Genomic DNA, 23,243 nt, shown 5'->3' on the forward strand with positions numbered 1-23,243 from the left:
TGTGTAAAACTAGTTACAACACTGAGCAAATTCAACAATTAATCAAGCCCACCAGGGGAGTGAGCTTTCTGAACATGAATTTTGAAAATACTAAATGTGGAAATAATACAACACTAGTTTGCCTTTGGCAAAAATCAAGCACTCAGTTCTCTAAAGAGAGGCAATTCTCATGTCAACACAATTGTATTATATTGTGCTGCAATAATATTAACTCTCATTCTTCGTTTCTGCCTAATTATCTCACTACAATTTCTGCGCATTCAAAAAGCAGCAAGTCAATTAATACTCTGTAGAAGACACCACCCAACAGACTCAACATGCCAAAAAGCTCAAGGACTCTATTGTATGCAAGTACAGTGTTGGGGGGGAACCTTTAATTAAGGTCCTGTCAATTTGAAAAATAGCTAGCATTGATTTCAGACAGTCTGGTGCCACACACAAGGAGAGAATTTCACAACAGAAATAAGCAAGCACTCTGTTGCTGTCAAAAAGGTCACATCTTCCTTCCTTCCCTTAGCTCATGGGCACCGTTTTTCCCTCATTCTCAACACTTAGCTTTGATTTTATCAAATCCTCACCTGCATGGCCGCAAGGACTTCTGGGTCACTGAGAATCTCACTGAGACCTGGCATACCTGCCATTCCTGGCATACCTCCAGGCATAGCCCCAGGAAATCCACCTGCAAATCCAAGACAGCAAGAATACACAATGGAAAAGGTTTAATTCATCTAACCATGAGCTCATGCAGAGAGAGCAAGACATATGGCTTTAGAGGTGTGATAAAGGAATATCTTCCACAAGGCTACGGCTGCTCCACTAAATGGAAAGCAGGGGTTTCACCTGCTCTTTCAATGAAGGTCTGCATCTCATTTAATCTGTATTTTTAATCTGCGGAGAGGCTTATAACAAGTGTCAGATTCTAGCACTTTGCATAGAGATAGTTATTTTCTGGTTAACTTAACAAACCAGCTGCATGGGGTGAACAACTTGGGGAAAAAGCAGATCAGTAGTATGTCTCAGGCACGTTCCACATTGGGAGGAATTTTAGGTTTGAAAAACGGTACCAAAGGGGGAAACCAAAACAACTCTAAAGCAAAATGCTTAAGGTTCCAGTTTTGAATATTTAATCAGCATATACTCAGGTTGTGCTGAGCAGGGTGAATATAGTTTCTCTCCATTTGCTTCTCTTGACAAACTGATTTTGTTGGAACATGCACCCAGCTTACCCCACCTATGTCTCAGTCTTCAAGAGCACTAGCACTTATTTTTAGGTACAGTAAGTTAGAGAGAATCAAGAATATCATGGAAGGCCTTGCTTTCAATGAAACTGTTCAAGAACAGTTCTCTGAAGAATAGCGGTTACAGCTTTTTTATAGGGTTGACTGCACCACCTCCTTTGAGGAACTATTCTGTTCAACATAGCTTGCTAAACAGCACAGATTTCCTTAACATTCAATCCAAGTTTTCTACTTTAATACTATTGTTCTTAAGCAGAAACAGTTCAAGCCATCCTGGGTAATTTAGAAAACATTTTTATATAAATTTTTCATCATGCATTATTAAGCAAACACTGCATCTTTGTTTTCTCAGACCTGAATCCTTTCATTCCATTGATCATCATTACTGAATTCAGCATGAATCACATTTAAGAGAAAAAAATCCCATCCCACTTCCCGCTACTACGTAAAAAGAGCCACCTGTAGAAAAGCTCTAAGCTTTACACATTTTTCTCTCAGCCTTGTGTATAGATTGTGGTGATAATAAAAAAGGCCAGCTCCTTATGGGAAGACCAGTCACCTCCACCTCAGCTAGCAGTGCTTAAAAATGAAATACCTGGGAAGCCACCTGGGAAACCACCAAACTGAGCTCCTCCTGCCTGTCGTCTTGCTTCTTCCTCCTGTAGACAAAAGCACATCATTCCAGAGAAAGTAACAGAATTGCAGCCTTTTTCCACAGAAAGCAATAGAACTGCAGCCTGTTTTCTACTGTTCAGTTGATTTGGGGAGGAAAAAGATAGCTGAGACTGTTTCAGGCATGTAGGCTAAGGCAATAAACAAGAAGCACTTGACTACATACAAAACTACAGACAACAAACAGACAGTGATATCTGGAAAAAAACATACTAAAATAATAGTAGGTAAGTTGAGCGTGTTTTTACTGAGTATAAACTATTCAATTTGTTCTAGCCTGTTAGCCTTAAAAAATTTAAAGTCAACTCCCACCCCGCCACATAACTTGTAAAAAAGTATCAGTAAAGCATGAAAAAAAGCTAGCAAACAGCGTGTCAGGATGTGAGGAAGAAAAACAAAGGACTACCCCAATTTTAACACCCCACATACACACTCTGAGGGAAACAAGCACTTTAAGTGAAAGCTTTTCTGATACAGTTATAAAATAACTGAATTCTTAAAGTACAGGATTAGTAGAGACCCAGAGTCTATTTTTGTCATAAGAAGCAGAAGCAGTATAAGATCCTCTTCTTCAGATTTCATTATTGGTAAAGTAACCCAGACAGAAATCAACTCTCTAAAATTTAAAGATGTAAAATGAAAATGATTTTCATATGTGCAATTCATTTTAACCAAAATAACTGTGGCACTTTCCAACTGATTAAGAAATATTAAAGTCTAAATATTCACCCTTTGTGCTCTCTCATGCTCTTCTCGCGCCTTCTTCACTCTCTCCATTCTTTCCTTGACTTCCTTTTCTTCACGCTTCCGCTCATATTTTCGGCGATGTTCTGCAATTTTCTGAGCCTGTTACAATATGATATCAGATTTCATGTCCATTTCTAGTATACCACACATAAGCTTAGTTATATTTAATATTGAAATATGTTAACAATCTGTTTTTATCAACTCTTAAAAATAAGATTTATGATTTCACATCTTTAGAACCTCTTTGTTTTAGGAAGCATCTGCAATTTACTCTCTAACCCAATCACAGTCACTTAGGTCTACCAGGCCCTACTTGGGTTCATCAGAAAATGCATTCTAGCATGTTTTTTCTCCCTATAGAGCTCGAGTACTTACACCATAATTAGAACTTAAGCATGTTAAACTTCCACATACCTTCCTGTTTATACATTGAAATACTAATTCCTCCAGGGCTAATACCAGCAACTGCTACTGGAACAGGGAATTTTCACTGGCACAATAACAGGAAAAATAATTTTTCCCCTCCCCTTTTTAGATAGGGTTAGTGTTGTTCCAAATGTGCTGTAGCACATACAGCTAGGCTCAAGCAGACCTAGGAAGAATACCTGAACCAAAGTAAGATAGGGCAGGTGGGGAGAAAGTTTAATTACTACCATTACCTTTTTCTCAAATGTACTGACTCAGCAGCCCCAGTGGAGGAGGCCAGTTAACAGTCATCTCCCTAAGGCTTCTCACTCAGCTCATATCCTTAATAGAATACTAACTGCAGCACTGCTCTCCTGAAACCAGAATATACGCTTATATGGTATTGCAAAAAACAGTTCATGATTTCACAAATTGCTGAGCTCTAATGGACAACATCATAGATGATGGCTACCCTGTTAGTACAAGTCATGGCTAGAAACCTCTCTTACATATGGCTACTCTTCTATCCTTTCAGAATACCCTTTAAAAGAAGTGATTTTTATAAGTAGTAAAGTTTTGATACAACTCATTTTAGCTGGCAGATATTCATTTCATACCACATGATTCTAGAACTTTTCCCAGAGAAAGTAAGTTGCAGACAGTAGAACTGATTGATCCTGAAAACAGTACATGTCATTGGAATCTAACGTTCAAAAAAGCTTCTGGCCATGAAATGGCTCAATAAGAGAGAGATAAGCATTTTTATGAATGAAACTTAAGAGTCTCCGAAGTTTTAACTTTCATAGTATCTAAGTATTTCTCAAAATGAACTAAACATTTATAGAATTTTTAACTTAAGACTTTCAGCTGCAAGTGCTACAGATTAGGGAGTGCTACAAAAGCTGGAAGCAAACAGATTAAGTGAACATATTATTCTCACTTCTATTAAAGATCACCCATGAAACCTCTTTCCCCTCAAGCTGCATACATATATTCCTGCACAGTTGGCAAGTACATATCAATATATAATAGCCATACTCTGCTCCTTCTGTGCACAGGCAGATCAGCTGGGAAACAAGAAGTTCCACTTCAGCCAAGAATCAAGTAAACCTCTTAAAGAAGTTTGAGGCCTATGACCCAATTGGTTTTATCACAGATACAAATTAAGTCTTCCATATTGGAAACTGTTTAAGATGGGTTGAATTATTGTTTTACAGAGAATATCTTCTATAAAGACATGGTAGGAAAACTAAAAGCTAAAGCTATTAGATACAGGAATGTTTATGCAATAGTTGCAAAGTGGTCAGTGAACTGCTTCAATGGAATATGTGAAAGAGCTGGAAAAAAAAACTCTACTATCAACAATCTTAGCCTTTGTTACACAAAAGTTCTTCCTTAGAACAATGCTGGGGTCAAACACTTGAACTGAAAACCAGTTTCACACAGATTATGCTGCCCTCATGTGGTGGGCTACTGAATCACAGTAAAGAACACTTCCTTTGTATATCATGTTTAGGATGAAGCTTTGATACCGATTCAGAAATACTGTGGGGGGAGGAGAGGGGAGTCCATTATCTAAGGGCTCTCTTGCTGTTCTGATGTTTTCAGTCAAGGTTATAAAATGCCAGCCTAACTCCAATCACTTGGGATTTTTCTATTAAGATTTAAAGACTAACATATTATTTAATAATTTAGTTACACATTGAGCCCCAGAGACCCAATTTCTCTACACATAGCCATAAACAGCTGTGATTTAAGACATGAAGTATTTATAAACTCAGTTTGAAGTGTCAGATGACATATGAACAATTTCACATTCCCACAAGACAATGCATACTGGAAGAACTGAAGGCAGCAATGCCTTTCAAACAAACAAGGGACCTGCTTCACCCCTCCCCACTTACCCTTGGTTGCACCTCCTTCAGCATCGCACTAGCATCTTCATCATAATCCAATTTACAAGCCAATGCAAGATCATGTGCAGCCTCCTCCCAGTGACCCAGAAGTCTGGAATTGAGAAGACACCAACATTTAGAAGGGAAGGAGAAAAAAAAAAAAAGGCAAACTGAATTCTTGCTGTTCTTCAAAGTATTTACAACCATGTGGCATGCAATGATATTTTTACCTGCAGCTATATGGGCTTACTTAAGTGCAAGTCTAACCAATAATTATGGCATTTTCTGTAACTTATAGACTATAAAGCCATTAGAGGATACTTGCTTGCTTCATACCTTACAATAACCTTTGCTTGAAGTCAAAAATGAGGAAAAAAAATCCCAAGTCAACTACTGCAATTCTTTGCTATAATGGAGCTGTTAAAAGAGAAGGTACCCTATCCTAAACACATGAAGCAAACTGATAAATACTCTCTGAACCACTTAAAACTGTATTTTAAAAATAGTAATATTCCTCTGCTGAACCCTGTTACATGAACACTTCTTGTACAGAGTGTTCTGTGCGAGTCTAGGCCACTGCTAAACCACGCTTAAGTGGACCCTATTTATTCAGCACTGAAACATCCTAGCTAGCTAGGAATGCATCATGTCTTAGTTGAAGGGGTCCCAAAAGCTACTGTACAGCACTATTTAACTATTCATTTAGACAAACTTGTGATAACTAAAAATTTAAGCAAATGAGGTATTGCCAATGGGTCAATGGGCACCAAGTTAAGCATGAGGCAGCAGTGTGCACTTGTGGCCAAGAAGGCCAATGGTATCCTGGGGTGCATCAGGAAGGGTGTTGCCAGCAGGTCGAGGGAGGTGATTCTCCCCCTCTACTCAGCCCTGCTGAGGCCACATCTGGAGTACTGCGTCCAGTTCTGGGTTCCCCAGTACAAGAGGGATGTGGCACTACTGGAGCAAGTCCAGAGAAGGGCTACAAAGATGATTAGGGGACTGGAGCATCTCTCTTATGAGGAAAGACAGAGAGCTGGGCCTGTTCAGCCTGGAGAAGAGAAGGCTGAGAGGAGATCTTATCAATGTGTACAAGTATCTGAAGGGAGGGTGTCAAGAGGATGGAGCCAGACTCTTTTCAGTGGCGCCGAGCGACAGGACGCGAGGCAACGGGCACAAACTGAAACACAGACACTTCCATCTGAACATGAGGAAAAACTTTTTCACTGTGAGGGTGACAGAGCACTGGAACAGGTTGCCCCGAGAGGTGGTGGAGTCTCCTTCTCTGGAGATATTCAAAACGCTGCCTGGATGCGATCCTGTGCAATGTGCTCTAGGTGACCCTGCTTGAGCAGGGGGGCTGGACTAGATGATCTCCAGAGGTCCCTTCCAACCTCAGCAAAAGTGCTTTGAATCACAGAATCGCTTACAGATAAAGCTGTTAAACCAAACTATGCTCTAGTCTTCTCGCTCTTATGTTCCATGCCATATATTAAAATTGTAGACATTAATAAACTACTCACTGAACACTGCTTAAAGTTTTTTTTTTTTTTTTTTTTTTAAGTTCTATTAACGCTCACTCCTTCCACTTTTACTGTCTGGAAGAAGCATCATCATATTATTTTTGGCTGATTTATTGACATTGTAGAAAAAACTTTAAAGTAAGTAGAGTTGGAGGAGGTACACTGGCCTAATTCCATTTTAGGTAATTACCCTGTTTGCTTACTACTACTCTCCAATTGAAACACATGGTTCCCTAAATACATAGGCAGTTGAATTTACTACTTAAGTGCTCTAGGATTCTATGGAATATGGGCAGCTGAGCAATGTTTAAAATTAGAATAAAAACTAAACTAAAAAACAAAAGATGCCCAAACAAATAAACCCCACAGTCCTAGATCTCATAACCTTTAGCAAACAGTTAGAAGATGCTATACAGAATAGCAATAAGCCTTGAGAAGATGGTTTATGAAAAAAAGGCAGTGACAGAAGGATTATTCCCAAATCATCCTCCTTTCTTTCTTGTAATTCACCAATACATACACTTAATGTTTTCTTGGCTCATGACTATGGCTCTTAGGTAAGAGATAGACAAACCACCTATCACAGAAAAATATAGAAGGACAGAAGGCATAAATAAAATTGTTCCCCACAAGTAAGTGAAGAGGATATGAAGTACAGTTGCAGTTTATCACCTATGTGCTTTTCCCCTCCATTTGTAGGTCTGTGCTGAGTCAGGATTAATCTTGATAGCTCTGTCACAGTCTCTAATGGCAGCATTTGGCTTCTGTAGTTTCACAAAAACACTGTGGGAATGAGAACATTTATTGTATATATTCAAATACCAAGTTACTAACTTAAGCTGGAAATAATTTTAGACGACTAACAAGCAAGCGAGCTACAAAGATGCATTTGAAGAGTTGAATTCAAGAAAATTTTGTTGCAATAAGCAATGCGTTACTGAAATTTACAGTTTTTGCCCATGGTAGGTGACTCATTAGCCAGAAGTCCAGGTGTTCACTGTTATGAGTCAAGCCTCACCAGCAAGAACAACTTTGGTGCATTAGGAGAGGATAAATAAACGCAAAAGAGAGTTCAATTTCATGGTCTATGCAGTCTCTAACAAATAGTGATGAACCAGCTAAACAAAATATAGATAATATTATGCATTCCATATTACAAAGTCTTTAAAACAACTAAAAGGAGAAATCAAGCACGAGTTTTCATACATGCTACAAGGGTCAATGGTTAGAACCATCAGGAACTACAAGAGCATGTCGGTTTTGTCTGTAGAGAACAAGAGCAACTGCTTAATCATCTAGTCCGATAAGCCACAAAACCGAATTTCTCTCTTTAAGCTGCTCACCCTGAAGTCTCATGGCCTATTTAGTGCTTTCCTTCTAATGCTTCTCCCCCACTCACCCCGCCATTCCTTGAACTTCCATGATATCTTTTCCCCCGATCTTGCAGCCTGCTCCTTAAGCTCAATACACAGAAGTCAACATGCATAAATCAAAGATTAGCAATCAAGAAAGAAACTAAAATATAACACAATCGTGCCACTGTATAAATCCACAATGGGCCTCAGCTTGAATACTGTGTGAAATTTTGGTCCTGTCCCATCCCTTCATCTCAAAGAAGGGGGTAGTAGAACTGAGAAGCGTCTCAAGAAAAGCAACAAAACCTCAACTACAGCACAGAACCTGCCCATACAGGGAAACAGGCTAGGACCCTATAGTCTGGAACAGACAATGTATGAAGAAAAAGATACAACTGGAGTCTATAAAGAACCTTTAAAGATTCATGATCAAACAACACAAAAAGCAAGAGAGAGGTATTGAGCACACAAAGGCTTAATTTAGGTTTGAGACTACGAGTAGTCAAACCGGCTTTGCTACTACACATTGTTAGGAAGAGAAGCCACAGCCTATCACAATTTTAAGGGGCTGTTTGTGAACTAATGATTAGCTACAATCTTCATGTTCTATGTAAAGCACTATTTTTGTTCTTAATTGCTGTTTTCAAAAGCAAATGCCTGATAGCAGTCGTGTCATCAAGGTTTACAGAAGGTAGCCCTGTTCCCTTCTCAGTTAAGGGAAGTAATTGCAAGTTTTACAATGTTTGAGCAAATCCAATTAACTATTAGGGAAAAATGCTTAAGATGTTCAGGTATTTGGCACAATCATCACATGCTGAACAAAAACCTCTGCAGGAAACACTAAAAAAACATTCCTGAATTGACAAAGTACTCAAATTTCAAAATCCACAAGATCCAAGATACTCCAAGTTAGAACTTCTGTCCTTCTAAATCCACTTGAAAGAAATTTATCAGCAATTAGACTACCTTTAAGTTATTTCATCATTAAGGCTACTTAAGCAAGCATAAATTCACACCTTTTCTTCTAGAAATAAACAAGGAGAACAACACATCAGGAAGCTGTCCCAGAATTATACCTCACCAATGAGGGATGTTCCAAAGCTGCTGGCTGTCTCAGGACATTAAAAGAATTTTAAATCAAGTCCACCAGGGAGAGGAGGATTACTCTCAGCACTTGATCAGTACTGCTGTTACAATAGACAAGTTGTAAAACCTACAGTGTAGAAATGAGCAAAAATATATAGTATGAAATTGAGACTTTTTTCAACCTCTCCTGATGCTCTTACTTCTCTTTGCTAAAACATCCTGTTCATGAGAACATATAGCACTACGAGAGGTTAAAAACAAACAAACAAAAACACACTATGACAGCCCAAAAAAAGAGTTATTATAAGGTACAGAAAGGGTTACATGCAAAAACTTTGATATGGAAAGGAAAAAAGAGCCAGGCCTGTATCAGTAAGATGTAGTAGAACCAAAGAGTTAACAGATACTAATTAATCCAGTATGATTGAGTACACATGAAACTCAACAAAAGCTCAACATTTCTTTGGATTTTATCTTACTATGGAGAAGATCCACACAGCTATCAAACATGCATGATCAACAGTTTGTTTTGTGTTTGGAAAAAAAAAAAAAAAATCTGCGGGATCTTGGGCTTCAACAGCCCATTGGTTTGTCTACCACTTGCCTGCCTGCTTCAAGAATTAGGGAGATAAATGTTTGTGTATTATGCAGCTAGGGCCACCATACATCAAATCCGACAGTATGTTCCTAAAGCATTATCTGCAGTCTGGTAGCTTTAATCAGCAGTAAGGTGGGTGTTTAATGGGTTGAGAATAGGTATATCCTGTTCCTATGTAAGGCTGTTGAACAGAAACAAGTGTTTCACAGTGAAAATTTATTTAGCATATACAACAGGGAGAGAATTCACATGATCCACAATTAGCTTCTTATCTAGACTGGACATGACTTCAATCATTATCTTAATCCTAGAAGGATCTTTAGGTGTTTCAAGTGTTTATTATTTAGTATCTTTCTAATTCAACACACCAAGAGGCATTAATTATTACAATGTATTTTAGAACATCATTCTATACCTCAACAATTAAGATTCTTAGATGGCTGCTTCAGCAAATCTAGTTCATACAATTCCTTTTATATGTAATTAAGTGCACTTTCCTCTTTCCCTAATCTGATTTAAATGTACAATTTTCTAGTATGTTTTGGCTCTTTATGGGCAATAACAGAGCAGACAGAAACATAAATCACTAGTTTATAATGACTCACCTCGCCCTCTTGGCGTACAGGATGGCCAAACAAGGATTCAGCTTGATGGCTTCGGTGAACAAGTCGACAGCCCTCTGAAGTTCACCTGAACATGCATACCAGTAAAGTTTCAGTTATTACACAGTGAAATTAAATCCTATTGCCAAACCAACCTTGCAGGGTGTTATGCCCTTAGACACTTCTTAAACGGGACATTATCAACATAAGCAAATTCAAATTTTTTCTTCTAAATTATCTATTACTGAAATGCAAACACAAACTCCAAAATTACTGCCTGGAAGAAAACGACTTTTTCTAGTTAAATCTGAGCGTTTGACTTTGCACCCAGTCAAGCAGGAAGCCACCTCTTTACACAGCTTTTTATCGAGTTAAGACAAACCATTAAAAACACCAACCATAATATGTAGAGAAGTCCCATAACGGGCACAGTATTCAAAATTCAAAGAAAAGCTGGTTGGTTTATAATTAAGATGCTGCAATGATTCCCCCTCTACCTTCAACTACAGCCACATCAGGAAGACAGCACTTAAAAAGAGCTTTCATGTTCTAGCTAGCTTTCGCTATCCAACACAACATTGCTAAGCACTTCTTGTTAAACAGCTACCTTTTCTCTGAAATACAACAGAAACATCACATTCTGGTAACAAAAAATTTTTCCTGAGTAGTTAAGAAGTGGGCTTTCTCCTGCTTGAAAGCATTCAAAAAGGTCCAAGATTTTTACTTTAAAAAGAAAAAAAAAAAAGCACAAAACAACATTATGTTCTTTAATATGTACTGGAAAACAATTTACGACCTTCACTCAGTGCATTTATAGCCTCCATCTTCTTCTCATTAGCTTGATCCATCATCTCTTCAGTGACCTAACAAACAAACAAACCCCAAAGCTATAGAGTCCAGGCCAGAAATACCAAGCTGAGACAATGTCAAAGAAGGGAGCTCCAGTTTTCTGACTCCAGAATAATTTTTTAATTTGTATTGAAATTGTAGTTCAGAAAAATGTAATTTTTTGCTTTCACCTTGAAGGCATAAGTCACCACTATTTTGAGCTAAAAAAACCTCAAAAGGTAGTTGAATAATGCCAGATTTCTATACATCTAGTTTTCTCAGATGTTTTGATAATTTTTTGTGGTGTTTTCTGACCTGATTTTTCCCCACGGAACTCTTCAATGGATTCATAAGGAAAAATATCAGTTTTAGGCTAGTAGTTTTTCTATTCAGGAGAAAAAGAGGCAAAGCAATGACTGGCTATCTATCTAGATCATGTAGTCTTACTCCCCCTCTCCTTCCCCCAGCCCCAATTACTATTCTTGACTCGGTTCAAAACCTCTCCCTCTCTTCCCTACTGCCACAGCCACTGAAAGTACTGTGCTTACCTCTACATTTTCATCTCCCATTTCTTGAGGGTCGTCATTGTCTGGTTCAATCACACCCTCGTTGTCAATTTCTAGGGAAAAATGAAAAGCAAAATTAAGCTCCATCTGCAAACAGAGAGAGAACTTTCAGAATCATGTTCAAATTGGTGTACTGCGGTAACAGCATTTATCTTCCACACCTAAGTCACTCTCTTCACTTTCTGGCTCAGGTGATTTAACTGGTTCCTCTGGCTGTTCCTCTGCTTTGCCCTGAAAGAGAAACATATTTGTAAGCATACATTATTTCTGACTGATACTCTATTCCCACCTTTATAAGGCATCAGAAAATCCAACATAAATCTTCAAAGCAGACAATTGCTCTATGCAATCTATTGCTCTAAATAGTTTTATTTAAGACACAAACCTCATTCCCTCCCCCCCAGCTTAAGTCTGTCAAACACGCAAATAATTTAGAGCCCAAACCTTGATGTGTGAACTTCAATTGCTGGTAAAGCCTGTCCTTCAAACTGTGTAATTTAATGACCAAAATAAAATGATCCAAGTAATACCCAATTCAAAACCAGTCTTGTAATGAGTCCTAACTAGCCCTTCTAATCTTCCTACCCTCCCTGACACATTCTCTGCATCAAAAATTCTCTCAGTCTAATACTATTAAGCTAGGGTCCTTTAGCAGTGAGCAATGAGCAGGTCTCAAAGATTACAATATTGTCTCCATTTGTCAAGGCCAGATATCTTGTGCCACTTGCTTAGAATGCTTCTTCAAATGTTTTCCTACCAATTTCTAACCATGTTACCACTCTCCTCTGAATCTCCTCACTTAACACAGCCTCCTTTATCACAAACTGTTTGTCCTTATAGTCAGAGTATAACAATTTATACCCCCTATACACACAATTCCTTAAACAGTTCTTACTAGCCAGTAATTGCAGCATCCACTGTCTTGTTAAACCCCAAACAAGAAATTTTTTCCTTTTTTTCAAAACAATTTCAAGCTTGGGAAAATCTGTCATAAATATCTACAAGCCCATTTTATTATCCTCCTTTAAAAAACAAAAAACATCCAACCCACATTTCAAAAACTATGTTCTCCGCAATACCGGCCTAAAAAGCTAACAGTTAACTGTTCACTTCATTACCTGTCATGCTGGCTAGTATTTCTTGTCGTGCACAGATTATAATTTGAGCTACTAATGACTACAGAAAAGGTGTACATACAGAGAGCAAGTACATAAAAATTAAGACTTTTTCTTCAGCACTTGCATTGCACAGAGCATCAGACATTCAGAATTAGGGAAATGAAGCATGGTAACACTTGAACCACACTAGCAAGCAATCTATAACAAGTCTCCATCCACAACATAAAATGGGCAGGCTTCTGTCTTTGGACTGTCACAATCTAGTACTCACTTACCCTAGCATATTCACCCACCCTATTTGAACGAAAACTGACAGCAATTTTTGTTTCTCTCCTCCCTCTCCAACATTTTTGCATAAAGTCCAAACATTAGTTTTCAATGATAAATTTTCCATGTCTCACCTTACTTGTCTCTTCTGCAGAGGCATTGGCTGGAGCAGGTGGTATTGTGCCTCCCATGCTTTTCAGCAAAATGGGGGGGGGGGGGGGGGGGGAAGAAAAAGATTACCAAAACACGGTCATGTCCTTTAGAAATTCAAATCCTGCTGACAATCTCAGGTTTCTGTTGTGGCAGAAAACATAATGATCCAATTCATTGTAAAAACAGTAACAGAATCACGCATCCACCATGCTTGTCTCAAAGTGACATAATGCACGCTGGGTCTGTTGGCTCTTTCACCTGGAACTCCACTGTAACTTGTGCTCATACACATCTCCCACCCATCCTTTCTCCAAATAAAAGCTGCCTCTTTGGCTGAAATTGATTTTTCCTTTAAAACAGAACTTTTGTTTCAAATCAAAACTAGATGTCATTCTTTTATTTCAATACTAGAAAAAAGCAATTATTTCTCATTAGTTTGGAGCATGTGTCCAATAAATTAAGAGAAACCTAAATGACTAAAAATGGCCAATTATCCTTGTATTTTTCTTGTATAAAACAGTTATACAATTAAAAATAATTGCTGCCTATGAAAACAATTTCATTCCTTTTGTGTATTGCAATATTTATGCCTTTACTTAGCTACAAGTTAAGAAGCATTCTTTGTACAGACAGCATTCCTTCAATACAGGATAAACTTCTGTATTATATGGACTTTGGTCAGCAGCCAGAAATAAGCACAGGCTAAACTCTCTAGCTCCGTTTCATTTAACATCTAATCATATCTAATGGCAGGCTGCCACAAAGATGACCACCCCCATCCATCCTGTGCCCTGCATTCTCATCTACTGGTAGTTTTCAATTGTTTTGCCCATGTAAACTCCACATGGAAAAAAATATATGCATATTTGTTTTTATCAGCTCAGGCTGAACCAACTCATTTGGGGACCACACAACCGGTTAGACATGATGCAGGGGGGAGGAGAAAGAAGTGGGCAAACAGGCAAGAAAACCTGGAGGGGAGCAGGACTACCTGCTTTCAGCAATGCTAGCATTTGTGCAACACGAAACTAAACCCTAAGGAAGAAATCTCATAGCAACTTAAGCCAGGCTGCTGCAGTCCCACTCTCCCCTCTCTTTCCTCTCTCCTGACACCAGCAGCACCTCACAGTCAGGCCCTAAACTGGCTGAAAACTTGTGGCGGGGGGGAGGGGTGGGGGGGTGGCAGGATTGACAGGACCTGGCACCACAAAAGGGGAAAAAGGATGCTGCAACCAAGGGCAGCAGAGCAGCACTACACTACCTTTAATTTACATCAGGATAAGCTGTCAGGGAAACACACCCTAAATAACTTCAGAAGATGCATTTTTTTGTAATTACAAAAATCTACACGTGCCACTGATATGTTGACATTGCTTAATCCATGCTATAGTTTAAGGATAGAACAACTGCATTTTGATTAAATCATTATAGAACTAGGCAAAAAATACAATATAGGTAGTAACTATTTCTCCTAATTTTTTACCCTCGCAGGCTGACAATAGGCATATAATACAGTAATATAAATTCAAGAGTTTTCATTCTAACAAGCAGTTCAAGAAAAGTCAGACGTAACAACTAAACGAATGGCATTACAGGGACAAGAGTAGGTGAACATAGGAACATCTGTTCTTCTGCCCATCCAACAAGAACTGTAATTATTCGAGGATTTTAGAAGCATTAACAGCTATTATTCAGGTTAGCACAATGCTCAGAAATTAAGATACATCTATCCATCTAATGCTCGTTGAAAAATACTGTAACATTCTTTTTAAATAACAAGACTTTTTCAAAGCCTGGCTCACTTACTATGTCTATCAGAAAAAGACTGAGAACCCTCTAATTCAAAAAAGGTCAAAATTTGATTCCTATCTTCCAGCCATGTATTTGAGAACAGCTCAAGCTAAAAATGCAGAATTAAAATTCCAGAGCAATTCCAAATTACTAGTCTCACTATCAGCTGTTTTTAAGCCTGAAACCTTGAAACATCTCAAGGCTGGAACAATTTGATTAGTCTCTTCCGCCCTCTTCGCCTCCCCAAACCGCCCACCTAGGGCTTTATTAAAGTATTGTTAAAACAGTCTATGAGAGGTGTTTAACTAGCATTTATGCACTTCCGAATACGGTATTTCACAAACTGCCAAACTGCACAAACTGCTTTCACAAACACAGTTTTATTCCCAGCCCTTAAAAATATTTTTACTATCCGGTTATCTTCTACTGAATCTAGATTTGCAATTCCAGAACAATCCCAAAGCAAGTTACTCTAAAATCATTCCTTAAAGCAGTATTTGATTACAATGATTAAATGTGCAGCAAGGATGCAATGTATTTAAACTCAATAGCTACACATATAGCATATGAGTTACTCTTGTATGACAACTCAGTTACTGAGCAGTATAAATAACACACAAAAAAGAAACATTTTAAAATAAGCCTTTGTGCTGAAACATGGTGAGAGAGTTGGGCAGTTCAGGTAACTACACCTGAGAATTTGTCAGGACTCCATTGTAATAATGACTCCACACTTCCACTGATCACAGAGATGTGAAGCGCTGCTTTTCTGACTTTTTAGAATTGCAACCATCATTTCTGCATCCATTTTCCTCACTTACAGTGAAATTATCTTTACAGATGAACCGGATTACAGAATCACAGAATCGCTGAGGTTGGAAGGGACCTCTGGAGATCATCTAGTCCAACCCCCCCTGCTCAAGCAGGGTCACCTACAGCACATTGCACAGGATCACATCCAGGCAGCTTTTGAATATCTCCAGAGAAGGAGACTCCACAAGCTCTCTGGGCAACCTGTTCCAGTGCTCTGTCACCCTCACAGTGAAAAAGTATTTCCTCATGTTAAGATGGAATTGTCTGTGTTTCAGTTTGTGCCCGTTGCCTCGCGTCCTGTCGCTCGGCACCACTGAAAAGAGTCTGGTCCCATCCAGAAAATTCAAAAGGTCAAAATCTTTCTGAAAAAAACAATAAAAAAGGCAAAAAAAAAAACAACAAAAAAACTGTTCATGAATTGAGTTTTGTGCCTTACTTTTAAGGACTGCTTTTGTTTTCTTTGCTCAACTGCAGGTTTTTGAAACACAGCCCCTATGACGACTCCTATCATAATGATTCATGTTAAAATATTTATATATTTATGCAGTTATGAAAGAAACAGGCTTGAACAAATGGGACATCAAAACCCTTTCCAAATATAATCATACACTAGTATATTCTTCACAAGTATCTACAGAGAAATGAAATGTATCAGCTATACAGATAGATAACAAATATGTGAAAACATGAAAGAAGACTTCAGATTTCTGACGCAACATTAACGCTGAGTCAGAAATCAAGCACCACACTCAGGCATCCCAAGCAATTAGCATCGTTCTCAGCTTTAAGAAAAGGTCAGATCAACTATTAGAATTTTAGCTGAAAAATTTCATGATGGATTTCAGTATCATTTAGTCATTACTGAGTAATCACTTGCAACATTACCCCCATGACCAAACCTAAATCTTTTAAATTAATACATGTGAGCCTGACAAAGATATGATAAAACCGATCAAGTACATTTCCACTGAACCTGGGCCATTATAAGTTTCAAGTAGTTTCTGAATAATGAGAAAACCTTAAAAAAAAAGCATGTCATTGTCCTACTGCAAACAGCACTATTATGGAAGGGAGCAGGGGAACCCACCAAGCTTCCAGCCAGTTTGACATGAGAAGCAGTCTGGCTACTACTTTGAATATTCAAGTGTAAAATTTACCCAAATATTTAGCTCAAATATGTGAAGGAAACAAGAAGCACTAAGAGAGTTGTATGAGGTTCTATTTTGAGTTAGGTTTTTAATTTCTGAAACAAAAATATCCAACAAAGTTTTTCCATAGAAAAAACGCTCCACACTTCAAAAACCTAAGTTTTACACTAAAAATGAACCTGCAAGTTAGAGCCTTCCACATTAACATGGAGAAAATTAGAAATCAGAGGCTCACCTTTCATTCCCCTAACACTTTTTTCAGCCAAAAGAAGTTAGTGTCTCCCCCTCTCCCCAATAGTCTTTTCATACCTTCAGAATTACACAACAGAACAACAGAAGTAAGTCTGGGTGAGTGGCTGAGGTCTTTTATGCATTAGCAAAGGGACTGAGGACCTGCAGTACGATAAAACACAAGTGCATCTCCTTCCTAAGCATACGTGCAGCTACAATCATCACTGCAAAACCAAGCGAAGTTAAATAGGAGTGTTTCACAATCACATGAGTATTCAGATGTTTAAAAAAGTTTAAACAACAGTTTAAAAAACAGACCCAATAATAGTTTAAAGCAATTTTCATTACACAGGATACTGTTAAGTGCCAGTACTTACTATATATATATTTACTTATATATATTTCATTTTTATATATTTATATAAATATTTATATTTATATTATATATATGGTAGCCCTACTAGTTTTCCAACTAATTACAATAGGACACAAAATACCATTAGAATACTTTCAGATGCATTTTAAAGCAAAATTTTTTTGAGTAAATTCAAATTTAACGCTAAATAAAGACTTCTCCCCTCATAAGAGGTGTATCTGCAAGGATTTCCCTCACTGTTCCGAGTCCCTCAGAGCAGGAGCGATGTGGCTATGAGAGCCAAACAGACTTTCCCTAGCTGAACACACAGGTTCTGTGGGGTCTTTACAAGTAGTAGACTTTAACTCTTCCAACTGGGTGTTTTGGGGAACTTCGGAGAGGTATAGGGATGTTTTCATATTGAGAAACATCTGCCATGACAGGCTTCAAATGCACAAAAAAAGTATCAACAGCCTTAAAAAGCACACATATGAAATGCCTCACAAGGGAGCAAGAGTTCAACTACACGACAGGCGAAACTTTCAGCGATTAAGCAAATTCTGGACGCGAACCATTTCGCACCTTAAGCTGTGAGATATTTAACGCTCTGGGGTACCGGCACGTGAATCAGCGCCACTCACCTCCCCACAAACTCGGCTCCTTTAAAGTCTGGCTAGCCCAACTCTGCTGAATAATGCGAGAATTAGCTCGGTAAGTATTGCTCTGGGACCTTCCAGCCTGGAAAGCTAAGCCACTGAAATGGCCGGGGGGGGGGGGGCAAGATTTGCAATGAGAAGAGCGAACGAGTTTAAAATAAATAAATAAATAAACAAATCTATCTTTCTAATGCACGAGTCGTAACGACTGCGGGGCGGAAGCCCGCCACCTCCCCAACAGCAGCGGCCGCGGGGGACGACGCCCCCCACCTGCCTCCCGACCACGCGGCGGGGCCGCCCGCCGACACGTGCCACCCCCCCCCCCAACGGGTCCCGCCCCTCCCCCACTCCGTCCCGCGCGAGACCACCCCAACCGCCGCCTCAACGTCTCCGCCGCCGCCAAGGCTCGGCCCGGCCGGGCCCGGCCCGTGACCGACCTCTCCACCCACTCGCGCAGGAAGGCCAGCTCCTCCGTGTGCAGCAGGCCCGGGTTCTGCTTGCAGAGCCTGACGAAGGCCCGCAGCTCGCTCAGCTTGCGCGAGTCCATGGCGGAACAGCGGAGAGGCCGCAACTACTGCTCGCCCGCTGCGCGACACTACGCAGCCCACCCGCTTCCCTACCCAACCGCCGCGCGGCGCCGCGGAAGTTTCCAGCCCGCACGACGCCCCGCCCACCACCGTGGCTCCGCCCACCGCCCGCCCGGCGGGCCCCGCCCCACCGCCGCGCAGCAGCCGGAACTTTCTAGAAGCGGAGGTGGCCGTTAAACGGCCGACTGCCGTGAGGCACCAAGCATTACCCTCCTCAGCGGCATCGCCCACCTCCCCCCACCGCTGCAGCCGCGCCGAGGCCGCGGCCACCCCCCCGTGTCCCGCACGAGTGGCGGCGGCGCGGGGCAGGCGGGCGGCGCGGGCACCTAAGGCAGCGCCGCGCCGCTCATTGGCGGCAGTACCGGGCGGGTCGGCGCCGGGCGGTGGCGCCCGCCGGTGACGTCAGGCGCTGGTTGCGTCGCTGCGCGGCGCGGCAGCGGCGGCAGGTCCCGCAATGTGCGCGCCGCGCCGGCGCAGGGGGGGGCTGGTGGGGCGCGGAGCCCCGCGCTAGTGGCCATGTCGCGCTTCCCGGCCCAGAGGCTTGTCCTGGCGGTGAGGGGCTGGCGCGGCTTCTCAGGTCAGAGACTCCTTTCCTCCCACGTCGCTTCATCCCGGCGGCCCGGTGCCGCCGGGCCCTGCCCCCTCGGCCCCGGCCGGGGCTGCCTCTGTACCTAGGGCTCCGGTGACTCCCCTAGGTAGAGCCGGGGACTGCCGTCGCGTTAAGCGTTATCGCCGTTGCGAGCCCGTTCCCGTCCCGCGCTGGCGGCACGGCGGCGGTCAGGGCCGTGCGAGCTGTGGCCTTGCCGTGGGCGAGGGAGGCAGGTGGCGCCGCAGCGAAGTTGTGGCTCCGGTCACGGATAAATCTGAGGAAAGAGTGGCTTCTTATTTGAAAAATAAAGCAACAATCTGGAAAGCTTCCCGCTGTGTTCAAAACATTGCTTTATTTGATGTCTGTTGTGCTCTCTTGTCTCGTTGTGAGATGTCCTGTTTGTCTTCTCTGTAGGTAGGTAGACACAGTGAAAACTGTCTCGGTTCAGACTGCACAAAAAGCAGTAATTATACTTTAATACTTAAATTTCCAGACTGTTATGCCAGTCAGACATCACTTCCTGAAACAGATGGTATGCTTTAAGCTATGATAATCAGTTATCCTGCATAAATAGTCTTCATTTAGTAGATAGTCATATTGGTTCTCTCAGAAAATCCAGTCTATGCATTCTAGTATAAATCTCTGTCTCGGGTTCCTGAAAGGTAGGCAGCTGTTTTGCTTGTGTCCATGTGCTACAGCTTTACACTTGCTTATGCCATCGAAGAACTGATCATCACTTCTACTGAGAATCCAGTACTGTGCCAGAGCAGCATAAATTGATTTTATAGTAGGCACATGGTAAGTGACATAAAAAAGAATCAGTTTCCAAAACAGCAGCTGTTAGATGTTAGGAAACTGATTAGCATCTCTTTTGGTGTGTTTGATAATTTGTATCTAGACACAGGCAATACTTCATTTGCAAGTGTGCCTGAGAAATCCAGAATTGGTAAGGTTTGTGAGGGCCAGCAAACGGAGACATATTTTATGGTATTTAGTTTTATCTTATGTCTTATTGTGCCCTCCCCTAGCTTCCCCAATACACACTCGTGAATTCTCGTGTAAGACTGTCTGCTCTGGCAGTGTAAGTGGTTTGGGGGATTGGAAATGGGATACATAGCTCTGTGTTCCTGAGGAACTGTTTCCAGTTTGGCTAATGTTGCTGCCAAGTAAGCTAGATGTGTAACAAAATGAGGAATCTTGAGTATCATCCCTCCAAAAAAACTTCTACATTGTTGTAAAAGCAATGGTATTTGATGGCTTCTTTGTGGCATTTTTAATTAAAAAAAGAAAAGAAGAAAAAAGGAAAGGCCTTAAACTCTGATTGTTACATAGATGTTTTTTGAGGGTGTAATCAAGACATACTGATATGCAGGTGACCTGGGTGATTGTGGTGCTTCAAGTCTCCCTGCAGTGTCTGAGGGGAGCAAGGGAAGGAGAACACTGAGCCCATCAGGAACCCAAAATGTTGAAAATGAGCATGTGCTAACTGGCCTAGCTTTCTGGGTTTCCTTGCTGGTTTGTCAGTATTAAAGTATGTTGATTTCTTTTAATCTATTTTATGGATATTTGATCATTACTTGAGTTGCATACAATGACAGTTTTATGAGCCAATGTACCTGCAACAAGTTGAAAAATTATGGAGGGATGTTGTGATAGAGGTTGAATAAATGCTATTAAGAGTCAGATGACTGCAGTGTAATTCTGCGGTTTGAGATTTGGAAAGGTCTTTTACCTTGATGTGATACATTTCTTTTCCTCTAGTCTGCAAGTCATGGACTCTCCGGAGATTTTCCCTCCAGCCTGCCCAGCAGAAGAAGATTCCAAACCGGTATTTGGGTCAGCCCAGCCCCTTCACACACCCACACCTTCTCAAACCAGGTTAGGTTTCAGGCCCTGTATGAGCCAATCATTGGTATTCTTTCTTTCCTCTATTTTTCTGAGATGGTGTCTAGGACAGAGTATTGATTTGCAGCATCATACAGGTGTCCGTAATTTCAGCTGGTTATGATTAGCTTCATTAGGTAGTAATTGTATTTTGTAGTTACTTTCCCTGTCTGAGATAATGATTCCAAAAACAGGCTTACATGTTGGCTTTTTACCCTTTTCCCGAGGAGTGTTCTAAGTCACTGATTAAAGTACTGTAGATGTTTTGTGGCAGTGACATCTTGTAAGCTAACTGTCCTGCAAGTACAGTATGATTTATATTAGGGAAGACTCTTTTGCATAAGCTGAGCTACCAGAATGCTTCATATACATCTTGTGAGTCAGAGAGGTGTAATTCAGAAAAAGTTCGGAGAGGTGACAGTGATAAAATCTAAAAATATTGAAAGTAAAAAATATATGCAAGAATTAGTCCAGAAAAATACTCTGTGTTCTTTTTCTGCAGATACACACACACATCTACTCTCTCTATGAATGTATGTATGCACACACACACATATATATATGCATATATATATTCATATATATGTGTGTGTATGTGTGTATATCTATTAAAATCGTGGAATAATTCAGGTTAGAAGGAACCTCAAGAAGTCATCAGATCCACCCCCCTGCTCAAACCTTGGCTAACTTCAATATTAGATCAGGCTGCTCAAGGCCCTGCTTAAAATGTCACAGTAAATGAGACTGATACTTAAAAACTACTCACAACTTAAATAGTGGAGATTAATTAAAGCTGCCTGCAGTAATTTTCCATTTAATAGCCAAGTGTTGTTTTCTTTAAAACAGTAAGGCATTGTCTTACTGCAATTACTGTTTTAAAAAGAAACTGCCCTTAAGGCAAAGAGAGTTTACAGAATCACAGAATAGTTGAGGTTGGAAAGGACCTCTAGAGATCGTCTAAGTCCAACCCTCCTGCTCAAGCAGGGTCACCTAGAGCACATTGCACAGGATCACGTCCAGGCGGCTTTTGAACATCTCCAGAGGAGAAGACTCATGCCTCAGTTTACATGCCTCACAGTTGGAAGGCAAACGGGATTCCCATATTCTGTTCTATTACAACTTCTAAACATCACTGGGCTGTTTGCAGTAGTTAGAAATCTGACTGGAATGCAGTGGAGTGTAGGAAATTTGCAGTGTACTATGGCAGAACCATGGAGTCAGATTGCATTAAAACAATTTCTATGTTCTATGTAATTTCTAGATCTACAGGTTAAAACAAATATGATTTTTAGGCCAAATTGGTCTTGCAGAGGTATGTTGTTGAGTTTAAAGCAAATACAACGATTTTTGCAAAAACAACAATTTTTTGAATTCTCTTTTGTCAGGGAAAAAATTCTGGATAGAACCCCCCCCTCCCATGCAAACATTTTCATTTAGAAAGCAGTTATTTAAAGAATCCACTTACAGTACAAATCAAATTTCAATTTTAATCCTAGAATTGTTGCTGTGTAATACATTAAATAGGAAGAAAAGATTGTGAAAGTAGAAGTTAACAAATGAAAAAGCAGTTATATCAAAATAGGACATTAGCCACAGTAGAAATTAAGGCATTAATTTAGATCATAGTTAAAGGAGTATCATATTTTTTAAAGTACATACTCAGACTGTAGTTGGCTGTTCTCTCAACTTCAGTTTCTGTCAGCTTCTGGATCTCTGTACCTCTTGTTCTTTGTGACTGAAGCAATAGAAAACTTACTTTCATCTAAGAGTATTTTTTTAGTTAGAGTCCTTAGGAAATACAGTATTTAACTTCAGAAAACTCCTAATTGATAGTTATTGAGAGCAGCTAAGTCTGCCCTGGAGAAGATTCCTTTTCTTAATCAGAGAGTGACGGCAGCCTGGAAGTTGTGATGTCTCGCTACCTGGAATCCCATGATTGGTTAGGCTCCGCAAGGACAACCTCTGTGTGTCTGACTGATCTCCCACAGTATCTGTAACACTCAGTCCACCCCTTATGCTTTAGAACTAGCTACTTTATGTGTTGACTTAGTGTCTATTTGAAGAGACATTCCAGCTTTATCTGATGAAATTAATGCTAAACCTGCAGAGGTAATCTTCTGTTCAATGTCCAGATGCCAT

General features: G+C 40.3%; 2 protein-coding genes across 22 annotated transcripts in view; one reads left to right on the forward strand and one right to left on the reverse strand.

The window, feature by feature from the left end:
• The window catches only part of LOC106488590 (ST13 Hsp70 interacting protein), a 58,403-nt gene extending 35,402 nt beyond the window's left edge, over positions 1 to 23,001 (reverse strand). The window contains exons 1-12 of one of the 5 annotated variants that reach the window (XM_067310372.1): positions 17,038 to 17,171; positions 15,663 to 16,016; positions 13,032 to 13,089; positions 11,674 to 11,743; positions 11,495 to 11,565; positions 10,915 to 10,981; positions 10,122 to 10,206; positions 7,150 to 7,260; positions 4,967 to 5,069; positions 2,640 to 2,756; positions 1,834 to 1,897; positions 579 to 679 (exon numbers count right to left, since the gene is read on the reverse strand). In XM_067310372.1, the coding sequence (XP_067166473.1) occupies positions 579 to 679; positions 1,834 to 1,897; positions 2,640 to 2,756; positions 4,967 to 5,069; positions 7,150 to 7,260; positions 10,122 to 10,206; positions 10,915 to 10,981; positions 11,495 to 11,565; positions 11,674 to 11,743; positions 13,032 to 13,088 (846 nt within the window). In that variant the 5' untranslated portion in view covers position 13,089; positions 15,663 to 16,016; positions 17,038 to 17,171. Of the gene's footprint in view, positions 1 to 578; positions 680 to 1,833; positions 1,898 to 2,639; positions 2,757 to 4,966; positions 5,070 to 7,149; positions 7,261 to 10,121; positions 10,207 to 10,914; positions 10,982 to 11,494; positions 11,566 to 11,673; positions 11,744 to 13,031; positions 13,090 to 15,662; positions 16,017 to 17,037; positions 17,172 to 18,029; positions 18,092 to 18,481; positions 18,710 to 22,763 lie in introns of those variants that run through there. The other 4 variants (XM_067310384.1, XM_067310367.1, XM_067310362.1 and 1 more) reach the window with 4 other exon arrangements.
• The window catches only part of XPNPEP3 (X-prolyl aminopeptidase 3), a 39,684-nt gene continuing 35,286 nt past the window's right edge, over positions 18,846 to 23,243 (forward strand). For all 17 annotated transcript variants that reach the window (XR_010886299.1, XR_010886304.1, XR_010886300.1 and 14 more), the window contains exons 1-2: positions 18,846 to 19,208; positions 20,982 to 21,098. Coding sequence is in view for 10 of the 17 variants with exons in the window: in XM_067310443.1 (XP_067166544.1) it covers positions 19,148 to 19,208; positions 20,982 to 21,098 (178 nt within the window). In the remaining 7 variants the exon portion in view is untranslated. The remainder of the gene's footprint in view (positions 19,209 to 20,981; positions 21,099 to 23,243) is intronic.

The sequence above is a fragment of the Apteryx mantelli genome, chromosome 1 (assembly GCF_036417845.1).
Source record: "Apteryx mantelli isolate bAptMan1 chromosome 1, bAptMan1.hap1, whole genome shotgun sequence".
Taxonomy (NCBI): Eukaryota; Metazoa; Chordata; class Aves; order Apterygiformes; family Apterygidae; genus Apteryx; species Apteryx mantelli.